The 18,595-nt window shown below is 40.1% G+C and overlaps 1 protein-coding gene across 10 annotated transcripts; it reads left to right on the forward strand.

Moving 5' to 3' along the window:
* Positions 1-138: 138 nt before the first annotated feature.
* Positions 139-18,220, forward strand: SAMD9L (sterile alpha motif domain containing 9 like). 10 transcript variants are annotated; one of them, XM_065542339.1, is made up of 5 exons: positions 139-324; positions 1,359-1,624; positions 2,939-3,133; positions 3,668-3,745; positions 13,133-18,220. In XM_065542339.1, exon 5 carries the CDS (start codon positions 13,153-13,155, stop codon positions 17,908-17,910), a length of 4,758 nt encoding a protein of 1,585 aa, XP_065398411.1. In that variant the 5' UTR covers positions 139-324; positions 1,359-1,624; positions 2,939-3,133; positions 3,668-3,745; positions 13,133-13,152; the 3' UTR covers positions 17,911-18,220. The 10 variants fall into 10 exon arrangements, with proteins under 10 accessions (XP_065398411.1, XP_065398415.1, XP_065398414.1 ...); XM_065542343.1 differs by having other exon boundaries at positions 2,963-3,133; XM_065542342.1 differs by having other exon boundaries at positions 2,987-3,133.
* Positions 18,221-18,595: the final 375 nt, after the last annotated feature.

The following is an 18,595-nucleotide window of genomic DNA, read 5'->3' on the forward strand; positions in this document are numbered from 1 at the left end:
GGTTCAAATTTATTGATATTTTTGGTAATGTTATTGATTAAAAAATATTTTAGATCCTTCTAAACCCAAGAAAAAAGAACATTCTAAAGCGAAACTGAAACTCTCTGTACTTCAACTTCCTCCTGCTTCTGTACTGGCACTCTGACACACCCTCAGAAAGAGCACTGGGAGAACAGAAGACCTCACAATTTAATGCCTTGATTTTTAAAAAAGAATCCTTACACTCATATCTCCTAGCCATCAGATGAGGAATGAGACAGCAAAAGTTCAAATGGCCTGTTTCAAGTTTCTGATATAAAACAATGACTTTTTCAGAAAATCCTGGTAAGTAAACTGAATCATTAAACCTTTATTTGTTATGCCTTTGAGGAGACAGCTATTTTTTAAAACTTCAGCTGTACTTTTTATATAGCTATATGTTCGTCCATAAACCATTACTTATAAAAATACTAAAGTAATTAGAAAAATCAATGGATTAAATACATGTCAGTATATTTAACTGATAATAACTTTATAAGTGCTCTTCTAAAAAGAAACGTACCATTAAGTGTAATTAGGATGGTGGAAGGGTTTCTGATTGTGGCAGGCAGGCTTTGGAAAAGAGGACAGAGAAACGAAGCAAACAGGGTCAGGAATTTAAGCACTTAAGATTCTAAAGGAAAACCTGTGATCTTGTGTAATTACACAAAATTCTGTCTTCATAATGTAAGACGTTAAAAATTTTACATTTTATCAAAGGTAATACTCTGCAGAGGCTAAATATTATTCTATTAAAGTACTTCATTCACATATATCTTATACAGCAATCTGGTTGAAAACTAAGAAAAAAAAAATGCAAAGTGTTCTTCGGGAAAATGAAACTAACTTGCTTGTGTGGCTTCTGACTGCCAGACTATGCGAGGAGGGTGTGGGTAGCTCCCTGGGCTACAGCCAGATTCTGAAGTGTTTTTCCCTACATCAGTTCTAAGAATCCTACAGAGCAGAACACCTCCCCAGGGCATGAGGGTCTCTCAAAGATGGGGTGGGCAGCTGTGCTTGTTCCTGAGAATTTGCTGACTTGGTACTTCTTGCTGAACATCAAAGAGAGAAAACTGGAGTGTTGAGGATGGCAACCTGCAACTCCTTTGTCAATAACCAACATTGCAAAAGATAAGATTTGTGCTCACAATTGTTTCAAAACAGACACTGAGGGCCCCTAGAAAGCCAAGACTTATGTCAAGGCAACCACAAAATTTGTCCACACTAATCATGGTAATTTTGATTGTTCCTTAGTTCCAACAGCATATATCCAGATGCTCTTAAAATTGTCCTGGCTAAAACAAAAGAAAAATTCTGGAGTCTGTTTTTTCCATCTTTAGGATTTCCAGAGAGAGAGAGAGACTGGTTAAATTTCTGAAAGAGGACACTGGCTAAAAGAAGGTATTGCATCTCACCCGAGCGGATTGTGCCTGTGGAAAACGTAAGCCCCTTGCCAGAAGAGCAGCTTCCCAGCAAAGGCAGCGGGTGAAAACAGCAGAGGTCTTAAGACACTGGGGACCTGGAGTCAAAAGGGACCTCCTCCAGGTAAAACGCAGTGTGAGAAATGGCCTCATTCGGTAACTGCAAGTGACACAGCAGAAAGTTGGTAAGGTGTATTCTGTAACTAGGGTATCTACAAAAACTGCAGGAGAAGATATATTCATTCATTTTGCTTTCCTTTTGAAAAAAACTTCCTTTTCATTCTTTGTGACCAGATGATAGAAGCTGGAGTTAGTTCTGGCCTAATGGGTAGCACAGTAAAGTGATTTCCCCAGATTTCTATCTGGAGTTCCAGCCAAGGGAAATAATTTCCCTAGGAAAATGAGGAAGTCCTTCGACCCACAGACATTGGTAGCTCAAGGCCTTTCAAATATTCATTACTTTTAATTACTTTAAGAAAATGTGTTACTCAATTAACAGATTTTTGTTAAGAAGCTATTATGTGCTAGGCAATGCCAGATAATGAACAAAATATAAAGAAATTTGTCCTTACGGAGTGCATAGAATAATGGGTGGGACAGAAAAGAAACAAAGTAAATAGGTTAAAATATATAAAATATTTGCTGCTTGTAAGTCTTAAGTAGATAAAAAATGAAGCCAGAAAAGGGATAGGAAATGTTGGGAGATGGGATAAAGTTTTCAGTAGGCTGGCCAAACTGTGCCTTGCTGACAAGGTGACATTTGACAAAAGATGGCAACAAAGTGAGAGAGTGAACCCTGCTGGTATCCAAGGACATTCCAGGAAGGGAAAACAATTGTAGTGGCTGGAAACAGGGGCAGGTGCTTCCTTCAGGAAGCAACGATGAGGTCAGGTGACTGGGCCAGATTTAGAGGGAAAAATAAAAGACCTAATATCAAAGGGTTAACAGGGTACCAGGCTGTGTGAGGCCTTGTCAGATGGAAAGCCACAGACAGGGTTGGACACAACATTGATATGTTATTTACATTTTAACAAGGTCACTCTGGCTGCTTTTTTGAGAAGTCCCTGAAGGGATCAATAACAGCAAGAGGGAACATGGCAAGGAAGCTATTCCTATAATCCAAGAGAGAGAAGAGGAGAGTTTGGACCAGGTGGTAGTGGTGATAGGTAGTCAAATTCTGGGTATATTTTGAAGATACACCCCATAGGGTTTGCTCTACATTGAATGTGGAATGCTGGAAGAGAGATAAAGTGTGCCTGCCACATACTTTTTGAGGTTTATTTGTTTTCTTAGAAGTATTTAAGTATACAAAGAGATGCTACCTAGAAGGGTATTCTTTTCACTATTCTTTCAAATTTTCTGTGTGTTTGAACATTTTCATAGTAGAAAGTTGGGCGGGGGGGGAATCTGTTTCACAAACATTTCCTAAGCAGCAGTCCAGTCTATTGCATTCTAATTGGTTGTGATATCATTGTTTTATGCAATACGTTCTCAACAAGTATATCCTCCGGCAAACTGAACAGGGACCAAGTCTGTTCTGCCTACAGCTCTGCTTCCTCATAGCTGCTTTCCAGAACGTGACTTTGGCAAATCATCAAGAAAGGGGAACTAATCTAAGGAATCCGGATCAAACAGCCTCATGAAGACTAATTTCATGTTTCTAATATAAAGAGAGAAGTTTTCAGAAAAGCCCTGTTAAGTTTCTACTCATTAAAGGTTTGTTTAATCAACTCTCCTTAAAAGCTGTCTTTAAAAACTAATTCTAAAAAGTAAAACAGAACTTTGAAAATGAACATATTTGCAAGTGAGCATAAGCTATTTCTTATAAAAGGAATGAGAAATATCACTACTTTTATATAAGAATCAATAGATGTAACTTGTGCTGATTGCAGAATTTTTAAAAAAGAAACTTTCCAGCAAGCATGGCGAGGGTGCAGCATATTTCTACAGGCGGAAAGCTCTGGGGGTGAGGCTAAAAAACCTGAGTAAAACGTAGACCAGAAGATCAGGAATCCGAGCATACAAAACCGTGTCGAAAATTGTAGCCATGTGCAGCTATGCCATACTCTGTCCTATAAATTACATTTAATTAAAGAATAAAACCCTCCAAGGTTTAGCCTTCATTTTATGTAAGACTTTTATGCACAATAGCTTGTATAGAGACTATGGGAAGAAATACATAATTTGAACATGCACTTCAAGAAAATAAAACTAACTTTTACTTTGCAGTTTCAGTTATACAGAGCATCAGAGCAGAGGTGGGCCTGCTGGGCTGCAGCTGGGATTCTGAGCAGCCTTTCCTGGAGGTAGGAAAGTGAGTGAGTGAGTGAGTGAGTGAGTGAGTGAGTCCAGTGAGGTGAGTGAGCCCAGTGAGGCCCAGCCTCCTAAACATGAGGGTGAGCACCAGAGCTTGCCAAGGGCAGGCCAGTTTGATCCTTCCTGCTTAGTCTCTAAAGAGAGAAAAATAATAGTCCTTAGGCAGTAGATCCTGAAATTTATTGTCTGTAGGGGATCCATTCCAGGACCTGCGCAGATACCAAAACCTATACATGCTCAAATCCCTAATGTAAAATAGCAAGATATTTGCGTATAATCTATACATCCTCCTGTGTACTTTGAGTCATCTCTAGATTATTTATAATACCTAGTACAATGTCATATTATATGGTTGTTATACTGTATTGTTTAGGGAATAGTGACAACAAAAACAAGTCTGTACATTTTCAGTACAGATGCAATTTTTTTTTCCAAATATTTTCAATCTGTGGTTGGTTGAATCCACGATGTGGTACCCACTGATAGGGAGGGCCCAGTGTACAAATAAAGAGAACTCTGTGTTTCAAAATTATCCCAGAACAGAATAGATTTAAAGTGAAGGTCTTCTCCCCAGCTCCAACCAGAGCAGCTACACCTTTACCCATGTTAGATACAGCGGTTTCAGGTGCATTTCTTTTGAAGAAGCAGAACAAAAACAAGCAACAACTAAGACAACATTAGTTCTGGTCTGATTTTCATATATTATAAGTGGGAAAACAGACTCACTGAGAGGAGACATAATTTAATCATGACATCATTTTTCTGATCACAACTCTTCCACCTTTCTACATACTATGTAGCTTTTTGCTAAACATGAAAGCCGTCATGTTTAAAACTATGCTTGCAGTCTAGGGTGTAAGGTTGAAGTCACAGAAAGAGCCAAAGAGTTATGTCAAAGCATTATGAAAATCTGTTGCCCAAATCATCGTCACCTGAATTAAATAACAGCTCCGACTACATATGGATTATAGACCATATAAGATGCTTATAATTGACAGAGGGCAAAATTCACATGAAAGTAATATTGAATACATAATATCTTCAAGTTGTTATATATCTTCTCAGCTACCAACATAGGGGTGGGAAATTGTGGAATTCTGGCTAAGAAATATTTTTATGTTATATGTTATCATACTAACATATGATGTAGTAACAGAAGAAAAGTGAAGAAGCAGGTTGATGGGTAGATGTGGTTTCAGGAGTTTGGAGAAGCTCTCTTTGGATTCCTTCAATTCTGCTGGTTTAAACAGGAAGCAAGGTGACCATGGTGAGGAGGTGTTGTAGGTTTGATGAGAGAGGAGAAACAATGAAATGATCATTTAGGAGAATAAGAGAGAGAGTAAAGCAGAGAAATAGAGTATGGTAGATGAGAGCATTAAGGTGAGACCAGTTATGGTATGGAGGCCATTATCCAGTCATGCTCCAGTCAGGGTGTGAAGGGCCATTGTCCAGCCGTGTTCCAGTCAGGGTGTGGAGTTTTTATCTTTGAACCATTGGGAAACCTCTAAGACAAGGTAAAGACAAAAAGACTCAAGGCTTAAGAAGCACAGATGCCAGTCACCCTGTTTAAGAAGGGTGTTTCTATCTCCCTGGTAGTTCCTGACAGAAGTCAATCAATAAAGAAGAAAGTGAGGGGAAGCTGTCATGCTATCAGGTAACACAAAGACACAAAGACAAGCCCTCTGCTATCCCCCATGCCACCACCCGGCACACACAGTGTCTCTGGGCATGTAATGGTTGCTAAGCAGGAAATTCTTAAAATGCTGCTTCTTGTAGAGGGCTGGGGTCTATCAGAATTGCTGTAGTCACAGAAGAGAAAAATCTAAAGTTCTTCCTTACAGTATTTGGGGTGACCCAAAGAAAGGATGGGTAGCTTGAATTACTGAGAGAGGACACTGGCTAGGAGAAGATACTGCCTCACACCTAAACAGAGCCAGTCTATGGTGCACAGTAAGAGCATCTCCAGAGGAGGGTTTGTTGCCCAGAGCAGCAACAGCAGTTAAAACAGTGGAGGGTGACCCTGAAGCCCTGGGATTCCGGCTCACTGAGGACCGAGGGTAGAAAGAGATCTCCTCCGGGGAAAACCCTATCTGAGAAAAATGCTCACTCAGGGACTATAAGTGAGACATCAAAACCTGAGGAGAAGTGTTAGGAAACTGGAGCTTACAATAGGACATCAAGTCTCTCTAATTTGCCCGTTAGATGAAGAATAAAATGCTTACTGACTTTTCTTTTTGAAAAGTAAACTCTTTTCTTACTAATTATGACTGGCTAACCCAGATGCTGGAGTTGGTTTTCGTCTCATCGATGACAACATGAAGATATTTCCCAAATGCAATTCAATTGTTTCACTAATCTAAAAACGTTAATTTCCTCATTCAACAAATATTTATTGAGTGCTTATTTTATGTCAGGCCCTGGTGATTCATGCATGAATGACAGGCAAAAATGCCTCTTCTCATGGAGGTTATATTCCAGTTGCTGACACAGAATGAGAAATATAATTAAGTAAAATGTATAGTACATAAATCTAAAGTGAAAACTTGAAGCAGGGAAGAGCAATGGAAAGTGCTAGAGTAAGGACTGAAATTTTAAGAAAGATGAGCAAGAAAGGCCTTATTGAATTTGAGTAAAGAGCTAAAAAGGTGAGGGTGTGAGCTATGTTGGCATCTGGAGGAACAGCATTCCAAGCAGAGGGAACAGGTAGTGTAAAGGCCTCCTGCAGCTGCATGGCTGGCATGTTTGAGGAACAGCAAGACAACTGGGCAGCTGGAGGGAAGTGAGCAGAAGTAATGAGGTCAAAAAGACAGAGGGGTGGACATATCATGTCAGACTTTATTTAAGGACTTTGGCTTTTACTCCATGTGAGATGAGAAGTCAGATAAAATTTTTGAGCAGAGGACACTGACTAAGAGTCAGTGACATGATCACACTTGCATGTTTTAACAGGATCAGGTTGGCTGTTGTGTTGAAAATAGAGTGAATGGCCGGGCGCGGTGGCTCAAGCCTGTAATCCCAGCACTTTGGGAGGCCGAGACGGGTGGATCATGAGGTCAGGAGATCGAGACCATCCTGGCTAACATGGTGAAACCCCGTCTCTACTAAAAATACAAGAAAATTAGCCGGGCGAGGTGGCGGGCGCCTGTAGTCCCAGCTACTCGGGAGGCTGAGGCAGGAGAATGGCGTGAACCCGGGGGAGCGGAGCTTGCAGTGAGCCGAGATCGCGCCACTGCACTCCAGTCTGGGGCACAGAGCAAGACTCCGCGTCAAAAAAAAAAAAAAAAAAAGAAAAAGAAAATAGAGTGAATGGCATGGGGGTGGGGCAAAGCCAGAGTCAGACCAGGTAACAAAAACAATCCAGGAAAGAGATTATGGCCTAGAACAGAGTGGTAGCAGTAGGGATAGTGGGAAAGGGTGGAATTCTGGATATACTGTGAAGGTGTGGTTGAAAGTATTTGCTAATATAATGAGTGAAAAAAAAAAAAAAAGCAGTCAAAAATGCTGCCAAGGTTTTTGCCTTGAACAACTGACAAGTTCCATTAACTTATAAGACTGTGGGAGGAGCAAGTTTGGAGTGGGAGGGGCAGATATCAGGAGACCGATTTTGGCTATGTTAGTTTTAGGACTGTCATATATCTAGGTGAACATAGAGAAGGCAGATATATGGACATCATGGCAGAAGCCAGGCCTGATCATGTTAATTTGGAAGTCACAGGCATATAGATTTCATTTAAATGCAAGATAGATGAGATTCATAAGGAGAAACTCTAGATAGAACTCTAGATAGAAAAGAGGCTAGGTCTGAGAGGCACTTCAACATTTAGAGGTAGAGAGTTAAGGAAGAACCAGCAGAGGAAACTGAGAAGGACTACCCAGAAAAGGAGGAGGAAAAATCAGGAAAGGTGGTGTCCCAAAAGCCTGCAAGGAGAGTGATCCAAGGAAAAGAGAGCAATCACTTGTTTCAAGTGCTGTTGCTCTGTCAAGAACTGTCTGTAGCAATGCCAAGTGCAATTTCAGTGGAGGAGTGAGGGCAAAGCCTGATTGGAGTGACTTCTAAAGTGAGTGGGAGAAGAGAAACAGGAAACGGAAAGTGTAGACAGATCTACTGTGACGAAAAGCAGAAATGTGGGTGAGAGTAGTTTCCAAAGAGTCTTGCTTAACATGAAAAACATAAACATGCTTGGTTGCTGAAGGAGATCTAGTAGATGAGGAAAGACTGAAGAAGCCAAATAGAGAGGGGATACTTTCTGGAGCAACTTCCTGAATAGGTGAGAGGGATACAAGGGCTACTGCAAGTGGAGAGCTTGACCTCACTAGGCATACGTTCTCTCACTAGGCAGAGAACAGAAACTAACATATGATGTAGTAACAGAAGAAAAGTGAAGAAGCAGGTTGATGGGTAGATGTGGTTTCAGGAGTTTGGAGAAGCTCTCTTTGGATTCCTTCAATTCTGCCAGTTTAAACAGGAAGCAAGGTGACCGTGGTGAGGAGGTTATAGGTTTGATGAGAGAGGAGAAACGATGAAATGATCATTTAGGAGAATAAGAGAGTGACTACTGCAAGTGGAGAGGTTGACTAAAGCAGAGAAAAAAATAAAGCATGGTAGCTGAGAGCATTAAGGTGAGACCAGTCATGTTATGGAGGGCCATCGTACAGCCATATTCCAGTCAGGGTGTGGAGGGCCATTTTCCAGCATGCTCCAGTCAGGGTGTGAAGGACCACTGTCCAGCATGCTCAAGTCAGAGTGTGAAGGGCCACTGTTCGACATGCTACAGTCAGTGTGGAGGCCCATTGTCCAACCATGTTCCAGTCAGGGTATGGAGGACCATTGTCCAGTCATGTTCCAGTCAGGGTGTGGAGGGCCATTGACCAGCCATGTCCCAGTCAGGGTGTGGAGGGCCATTGTCCAGCCATGTTCCAGTCAGGGTGTGAAGGGCCACTGTTCAGCATGCTCCAGTCATTGTGGAGGCCCATTGTCCAACCATGTTCCAGTCAGGGTGTGGAGGGCCATTGACCAGCCATGTTCCAGTCAGGGTGTGGAGGGCCATTTTCCAGCATGCTCCAGTCAGGGTGTGAAGGACCACTGTCCAGCATGCTCAAGTCAGAGTGTGAAGGGCCACTGTTCAACATGCTACAGTCAGTGTGGAGGCCCATTGTCCAACCATGTTCCAGTCAGGGTGTGGAGGACCATTGTCCAACCATGTTCCAGTCAGGGTGTGGAGGGCCATTGACCAGCCATGTCCCAGTCAGGGTGTGGAGGGCCATTGTCCAGCCATGTTCCAGTCAGGGTGTGGAGGGCCATCTCCAGCCATGCTCTGACAAGCTGTTGGCGACTGAGTGGTGGATGTAACTAGCATCGTAGTTTAACTGTGAGAGTGTACCAGAGAGAAGAAAAATAAGTGATGATGATGAATACTCAAAAAATATTAAGCCAGTAAAAGAGGAAAAGTGAAACATGAACGGAGTGAGGAAAAGTGAGATGGTAGTAGAATCCATAGATCGAAGGTGTTAGTGTTAAAGAAATACGTACTAGTGTTTGAGCACTAAAGGCAGTGGGCCTGAGGGGCAAGAGACGGTAGGGACAGGGAAGTGTTTGAAACAGAGAGGATGGAGGGCTTGTAGTTCTCAGTAACTGTATTTGTTGGCTAGAGCTGCCATAACAAAGTAGCACAGAGTCACTTCAACAACAGAGATGTATTATCTCAGAATCCTTGCGACTAGAAGTCCAAGATCAAGGTATTGGCAGGGTGGGTTCCTTCTGAGGGCTACCAGGGAGAATGTCTTCCATGCCTCTCACAGTAGCATGCTGGCAATCTTTGATGATTCTTGGCTTGTAGAAACATCACACTGACCTCTGCCTTCGTCTTCATATACTGTTCTCCCTGTGTGTAAGCAAGCCTCTGTGCCCAAGTTTCCCCTTTTTACAAAAACCTCAGTCATATTGGATTAGGGTCCACTATAATAACTTCATGTCAGTTAATTACATTTACAACAATCCTGTCTCCAAATAAAGTCACATTCTAAGGTGCTGGAGGTTAGGACTTCAGCACACGAATTTTGGCATGATATAATTCAATCCATAATAGTAATGGTAAGGTCAAGGATATGACCATGGGAATAGAGGTGAGTTGATGTCAAGATAAAAGTCAATCGGGTGAGAGGCCATTGTATTGGAAGAATCAATGACATGTCTATTGAGCCACCAATAATTATGACAGAAATGGTATCTGACAGAAGGGTCCTCTTCCCTTCAGCTTCCTACATTTTAATACAAAATGTATTAAAACGTCTAAAAATGTATAAAATACATAAAAAGTAAGTATTCAGCAAATTTTCAAAGTATGAAATATCTTAAGACTAAAGTTTAAAATACTATGGTAGTTATCTCATATGTAATGACTTCAAAAAAATTTTCATTAAGGATGTTTATTAATAACTGCTTATACTATTGGTTTTATATAATGCTTGTAAACAGGTGAGGCAGGGCCCCTCTGTCAGTCTTACCAGAGATGACACTTAGGGCCTCTGCAGGGCAGATGGGAAGATCAGGGATGAGCTTACCAGGTTCCCAGGCTCCATCTGCCCAGGAGTACTCTATGGCAGGCCCAGTGCTCTGGCTCTGGGTACAGGAGTAGGAACTGCCCACTGCTGGAACAGCACTATGTCATACCCCTTAGACCCACTAAAGGAGCCTTTGGCAGGTCCACCAGGTAGATATTTCTTATTTCCTAACTCTGTCCTCCAGGCTTTCTCCCTCACTTGCCTCTCACATGACTCCAGCAGTTCCCTTAACTTCACCTGTCCAGTGTTCCCACCCTCTTCCTCCTCACATATCCCAGGCCTAGACTCCTTCCTGTGTCTGACAAAAAGCACTACCACACTGTCAGTATAAACTTTTGAGTGTGTGTGCATGTGTGTGTATGTGTATGTGTGTGACTTATTTCATTTTTTTATCTTCTCCGATGGACAATAAATATCAGGAAAGAGCTTCACATCTGTTTTGATTATCAATGTTTTTCCTGAGCATGATGCCTGGTACATAATAGGTGCTCATTAAATATGTGTTGAATGAATGAACAGATTACACTATTTAAGATAAATAACACTTATGTCTAGTTACAATATATGGGCTAATTTTTGTGGGACCTCCTAACACCCACAAGTGACTTCTGTCTACACTGCAGATGAACTGAATTGATTACCTAAAATATGTTTATAGTGTTCATTGTGCCAGTTGCTTATGGTTCTGCTAATTGGCCCAGGACTAGTTGTGATCCGCAGACTGAAGCCAGAGTAAGAAAGAGAATTCAAGGCACTAAGACAACCAGGAACAGTTTTATCAAGGCAAGTGGAAGCTGCTAGGCTCAGTGGATGCATGCCTATAGTTGGGGTAAATCATCCTGGTGCAAATACAGTATTCACACCACAAATGTGTAGTGCAAGTTTCCTCTGTGGCCAATCACAGGGCTGCAAGTTGAAGCCCCAGTTTAGCTTATTCTCCATGCATAATTTCAAGGGGACTTTCTGGTGAACTTTTCCAAGAAGCTCCAAGTACAGATGGTTCAAATTTGCAGTTTGGCTAGACTTTGTCACTGGCTGTACATTAAATTTTTTTTAAAAACTTAGGTTCCTTAAAGCTAAGGAACCTAAAAATTACAAATCGTTTAAAACAGCAGTCCCCAACCTTTTCAGAACCAGGAACTGGCTTCATGGGAGACAAGTTTTCCACGGGGTAGTGAGGAATGGTTTTGAGTTGATTCAAGGGCATTACATTTTGTGTGCATTTTATTTCTATTATTATTACACTGTAACATATAATGAAATTATTATGCAACTCACCATAATGTAGACTCAGTGGGAGCCCTGAGCTTGTTTTCCTGCAACTAGATGGTCCCATCTGGGGTGATGGGAGAGAGTGACTGATCATCAGGCACTAGATTCTCATAAGGAGTGTGCAGCCTGGATCCCTCACATGCACAGTTCACAACAGGGTTTTCACTCCTATAAGAAACTAATGCCATCACTGATCTGACGGGATGTGGAGCTCAGGCAGTAATGCAAGCTATGGGGAGAAGCTGTAAATACAGATGAAGCTTTGCCAGCTCACCCGCCAGCCAGTCACCTCTTGCTGTGCAGCCCAGTTTCTAACAGGTTAGAGACTGATACTGGTCCAGGTCACCAGATTTGGGGACCCCTGGTTTAAAATGCTTGTATTTTCTCTTTTTATAGTTTAGTCTAGTATTTTTGTTTCATTTGATCTTTTAATGTTGTTTTGTCTATCCTTAAAATAGTCTCACTTTCTGGGTTTTCTGTTTACTTAAACTAATTAATTGATTTACCTTTTAAATTCTGATTCAGTAGGTCTAAGTAGGGGCCTGAGAATTTACATTTCTAGCCAGCTTCTAAGTGATGCTGATGCTGCTGGTCTGGAGACCACACCTTGAGAACCACTGCTGTTGGTCTTATCTGCACAATAGATGCACCAAGGCAAATTTTTAAAAGTATTAATGCCTGAAAACACCACCCTCATTCCCTCAACCAACTAATGCAGTCTGAGGTGTGGAACGCCAAGTGATTCTAATGTTTAACTGAGGTTGAGAACCCCTGTTCTAGGAGTCCAAAATAGGCAGCTCTTGCCATTCATCAAAGTACATAATTATAGGATCTTCATTAGCCTCATATCAATATTTTGGGAGAAAATGGCTCTAACAAAATTAAAAACTCATACTATGTTCCGTATTTAGTTTCAGGGAGCCCAGCTTGAATTACAGCTAGTCTCTTCTGGTACCTCCTGAGAGCACAAGAATTAGCCAAACAAATCAATTATCCTGACATTTTGCTACCAAGTTCCTCCAAACCCTAACCTTGTGGCCTAACAGCTTGAGTTCCAAAAGAAAACAGATGATTATTTAACCAACTGCTCTGTTACTATGTAACAAAGATAGTCAGCTGTGGGTTTCTGTTCCTTAACCCACCTCTACCTATCCAGTTTCATTATTTTAAAGTATATTTGCAATATTCCTATATGCTATGGGAACCAATTTCTATGTTACTTAAGATTCTGGTTTTAGGTTACAAAAACCCAACTTTCACCAAGTTAAGCTAAAAGGGAGAATTATTATAAGGCTAAAAGGCGTGTCACCTAGTTAGCAGCTACAGCTTATTTCATAATTACAATTAGAGTCACCGAAGAAACAAGGGTATGAATTAGGGTGGTAAAACAGCTAAAGTAAGTATCAAGCAGTTTTAAGAGTCAGCCTTGAGCAATATTATACATATACATACATATCTTCTGTATGATAATGTATACATAATTGACTATATGATCTTAATAATACAGTATAATTCTAAAATATTATTATATTGCTTTTTCTCAGGAAGAAGTTGAAGCTTTGATATGAGTAAACAAGTATCTCTACCTGAAATTATTAAAGACTGGACCAAAGAGCATGTGAAAAAATGGGTAACTGACGACCTTAAGATTAATGAGCAATATGGACAAATTCTGCTCAGTGAAGAAGTGACAGGATTAGTCCTGCAGGAATTAACCGAGAAGGACCTTATAGAAATGGGGCTACCACGGGGTCCAGCACTTTTGATAAAACGTTCATATAACAAATTGAATAGTAAGTCCCCTGAAAGTGACAATCATGATCCTGGACAATTAGATCATTCAAAACCGTCCAAAAGAGAACACCAAAAAGATCCAAAACAGACCAAAAAGGAAGAAGAAAATTCAACGTCATCCAATATTGATTATGATCCCAGAGAGGTCAGAGATATCAAAGAACGAGAATCAATTCTTATGAAAGAAAATGTGTTAGAAGAAGTAGCAAATGCTAAAGACAAGAAAAAGGGTGAGCTAAAACCTGAACAATTGACTTGTATGCCATATCCTTTTGATCAGTTCCATGACAGCCATCGCTACATAGAACATTATACACTACAACCTGAAACAGGAGCACTCAATCTCATTGATCCAATACATGAGTTCAAAGCTCTCACAAACACAGAAACAGCCACAGAAGCGGACATTAAGATGAAATTCAGCAATGAAGTCTTCCGATTTGCATCAGCTTGTATGAATTCACGCACCAATGGCACCATCCATTTTGGAGTCAAGGACAAACCCCATGGAGAAATTGTTGGTGTGAAAATCAACAGTAAGGATGCCTTCATTGACCACTTCAATCTAATGATCAAAAAGTATTTTGAAGAAAGTGAGATCAATCAAGCCAAGAAGTGTATTCGGGAGCCAAGGTTTGTGGAAGTCCTTCTGCAGAACAATATGCCATCTGACAGATTTGTCATTGAAGTCGATATTATTCCAAAATACTCTATATGTAAAGATAAGTATTTCTACATTCAGATGCAAATTTTTAAAGATAAAATATGGAAACAAAACCAAAATTCTTCACTGTTTGTAAGAGAAGGGGCTAGCTCTAGGGATATCCTGGCCAATTCCAAGCAACGGGATGTAGATTTCAAAGCATTTTTACAAAATTTAAAGTCACTGGTGGCATCTAGAAAAGAGGCTGAAGAAGAGTATGGAATGAAGACAATGAAGAAGGAGAGTGAAGGACTAAAGCTGGTTAAACTTCTCATAGGAAACCGAGACTCACTGGATAATTCATACTATGACTGGTACATTCTTGTAACAAATAAATGCCATCCGAACCAAATAAAGCACTTAGATTTTTTAAAGGAAATTAAATGGTTTGCTGTGTTGGAGTTTGATCCTGAATCTGTGATCAATGGAGTGGTCAAAGCTTACAAAGAAAGCCGAGTGGCAAACCTTCACTTTCCAAATCAGTATGAAGACAAGACAACTAACATGAGGGAGAAGATTTCTGCTCTTAATCTTTACCAACAGCCCAGCTGGATTTTCTGCAATGGCAGATCAGACCTGAAAAGCGAGACATATAAACCTCTAGAACCACATTTATGGCAGAGAGAAAGAGCTTCAGAAGTCAGGAAACTAATTTTATTTCTCACAGATGAAAATATAATGACAAGAGGAAAATTTTTGGTAGTATTTCTATTACTCTCTTCAGTGGAAAGCCCAGGAGATCCACTCATTGAAACGTTCTGGGCTTTCTATCAAGCTCTCAAAGGAATGGAAAATATGTTGTGTATCTCTGTGAATTCACATATTTATCAACGATGGAAAGATCTACTACAAACAAGAATGAAGATGGAAGATGAATTAACAAACCACAGTATTTCCACATTAAATATAGAACTGGTAAACAGCACTATCCTTAAACTAAAATCGGTGACTCAGTCATCAAGAAGGTTTTTGCCCGCCCGTGGATCTTCTTCAGTTATCCTAGAGAAAAAGAAAGAGGATGTCTTGACTGCACTAGAAATCCTCTGTGAAAATGAGTGTAGAGACACAGACATCGAGAAAGACAAATCTAAATTCCTGGAGTTTAAGAAATCAAAAGAAGAACACTTTTATCGAGGTGGCAAAGTATCCTGGTGGAACTTCTATTTTTCTTCTGAAAACTATTCTTCAGATTTTGTTAAAAGGGACAGTTATGAAAAGCTTAAAGATTTAATACAGTGCTGGGCAGAGTCTCCTAAACCAATATTTGCAAAAATCATCAATCTTTATCATCATCCAGGCTGTGGGGGTACCACACTGGCTATGCATGTTCTCTGGGACTTAAAGAAAAACTTCAGATGTGCTGTGTTAAAAAACAAAACAACTGGTTTTGCAGAAATTGGAGAGCAAGTGATCAATCTGGTCACCTATAAGGCAAAGAGCCATCAGGATTACATTCCTGTGCTCCTCCTTGTGGATGATTTTGAAGAACAAGAAAATGTCTACTTTCTACAAAATGCCATCCATTCCGTTTTAGCAGAGAAGGATTTGCGATATGAAAAAACATTGGTAATCATCTTAAACTGCATGAGATCCCGGAATCCAGATGAAAGTGCAAAATTGGCAGACAGTATTGCACTAAATTACCAACTTTCTTCCAAGGAACAAAGAGCTTTTGGGGCCAAACTGAAGGAAATTGAAAAGCAGCACAAGAACTGTGAAAACTTTTATTCCTTCATGATCATGAAAAGCAATTTTGATGAAACATATATAGAAAATGTAGTCAGGAATATCCTAAAAGGACAGGATGTTGACAGCAAGGAAGCACAACTCATTTCCTTCCTGGCTTTACTCAACTCTTATGTCACTGATTCTACAATTTCAGTTTCACAGTGTGAAATATTTTTGGGAATCATATACACTAGTACACCCTGGGAACCTGAAAGCTTAGAAGACAAGATGGGAACTTATTCTACGCTTCTAATAAAAACAGAAGTTGCAGAATATGGGAGATACACAGGTGTGCGTGTCATTCACCCTCTGATTGCCCTGTACTGTCTAAAAGAACTGGAAAGAAGCTATCACTTGGATAAATGTCAAATTGCATTGAATATATTAGACGAGAATTTATTCTATGATTCTGGAATAGGAAGAGACAAATTTCAACATGATGTTCAAACTCTTCTGCTTACAAGACAGCGCAAGGAGTATGGAGATGAAACAGACACTTTGTTTTCCCCATTAATGGAAGCTTTACAGAACAAAGACATTGAAAAGGTCTTGAGTGCAGGAAGCAGACGATTCCCACAAAACGCATTCATTTGTCAAGCCTTAGCAAGACATTTCTACATTAAAGAGAAGGACTTTAACACGGCTCTGGACTGGGCACGTCAGGCCAAAATGAAAGCACCTAAAAATTCCTATATTTCAGATACCCTTGGTCAAGTCTACAAAAGTGAAATCAAATGGTGGTTGGATGGGAACAAAAACTGTAGGAGCATTACTGTTAATGACCTAACACATCTCCTAGAAGCTGCCGAAAAAGCCTCAAGAGCTTTCAAAGAATCCCAAAGGCAAACTGATAGTAAAAACTATGAAACCGAGGAATGGTCACCACAGAAGTCCCAGAGACGATATGACATGTATAATACAGCTTGTTTCTTGGGTGAAATAGAAGTTGGTCTTTACACTATCCAGATTCTTCAGCTCACTCCCTTTTTCCACAAAGAAAATGAATTATCCATAAAAACTATGGTGCAATTTTTATCAGGAAAATGGACCATTCCTCCTGATCCCAGAAACGAATATTATTTGGCTCTTAGCAAGTTCACATCCCACCTAAAAACTTTACAATCAGATCTGAAAAGGTGCTTTGACTTTTTTATTGATTATATGGTTCTTCTGAAAATGAGGTATACCCAAAAAGAAATCGTGGAAATCACGTTAAGCAAGAAAGTCAGTCGTTGTTTCAGGAAATACACAGAACTTTTCTGTCATTTGGATCCATGTCTATTGCGAAGTAAAGAGAGTCAATTATTCCAGGAGGAGAATTGCAGGAAAAAGCTAGAAGCTCTGAGAGCAGATAGGTTTGCTGGACTCTTGGAATATCTTAATCCAAACTTCAAAAATGCTGCAACCACCATGGAAATTATAGTGGATGAATATGCCTTCCTGCTGAAGCAAAACTCAAATAAGCGCATGACAAATGAGAAACAAAATTCCATTTTGGCCAACATTATTCTCAATTGTCTAAAGCCCAGTTCCAGATTCATTCAACCACTTACCATGCTAAAAAAGCAACTCCGAGAGGTCTTGCAATTTGTAGGACTAAGTCATCAATATCCAGACCCTTATTTCTTGGCCTGCCTCCTGTTCTGGCCAGAAAATCAAGAGCTAGATCAAGATTCCAAACTAATAGAAAAGTATGTTTCATCCTTAAATAGATCCTTCAGGGGACAGTACAAGCGCATGTGCAGGTCCAAGCAGGCAAGCACACTTTTCTATCTGGGCAAAAGGAGGGGTCTCAACAGTATTGTTCACAAGGCCGAAATAGAGCAGTACTTTGATAAAGTACAAAATACAAATTCCCTCTGGCACAGTGGGGATGTGTGGAAAAAAAATGAAGTCAAAGACCTCCTGTGTCGTCTAATTGGTCAGGCTGAAGGCAAGCTAATCTCTATAGAATACGGAACAGAGGAAAAAATTAAAATACCAGTAATATCTGTTTATTCAGGTCCACTCAGAAGTGGTAGGAACATAGAAAGAGTGTCTTTCTACCTAGGATTTTCCATTGAAGGCCCTCTGGCATATGATATAGAAGTAATTTAAGAAAATACATCAACTGTAGTTCAAATACATTTATTTATATCTTTATGATTTTATTTCCTCTCTCTATTCTCATGGCATTTTCATGACATTATTGGCTAACCTCTAATCATAGATTTTGCTTTTGCTTCCCTGAAAGAATTGTAAGCCTTTTTAAGATATGAAATATGCCTGCACACAGAGCTTGGCACACAGTCAATCATTTAATGTTTTAAATATGCATTTTCAGACTCAAATAATGAAGAAGTTTCATTGGTATCCACTGGTCATATCATAACTGGTTATAGGGCAATAAAATCTGTGTTAAATTCAATTGCCTTTATACGTTTTCTGAATTATTTCTTCACTGTGACAGCAAAGATTTAAATAAGATGAATGTAAAAGAGAAAGCTTATTGGACTCAAACCCACAGATGGACACCAGAGTTCCACTTACCTCATCTTGGTATCAATAAAAACTCATGTGGAAGGTAAATATGTTGCTCCCCATCCTCCATATAACACTTTCTCCAACACACACACACACACTCCTTGCACCCCTTGCCCTTCTCCTAGCTCATGGCTTCAGGAGAGAGAAGAGTTCAAAAAATAAAGCAATCATAAACTTGAACTCTCTCCGTTCTCTTCTTCCCATTTACAGGAGAATCTCTTCCTTTAAACCATTTTTGTCTCCTGTGAATACAGCCTTA

The sequence above is a fragment of the Macaca fascicularis genome, chromosome 3, assembly GCF_037993035.2.
Source record: "Macaca fascicularis isolate 582-1 chromosome 3, T2T-MFA8v1.1".
Classification (NCBI taxonomy): Eukaryota; Metazoa; Chordata; class Mammalia; order Primates; family Cercopithecidae; genus Macaca; species Macaca fascicularis.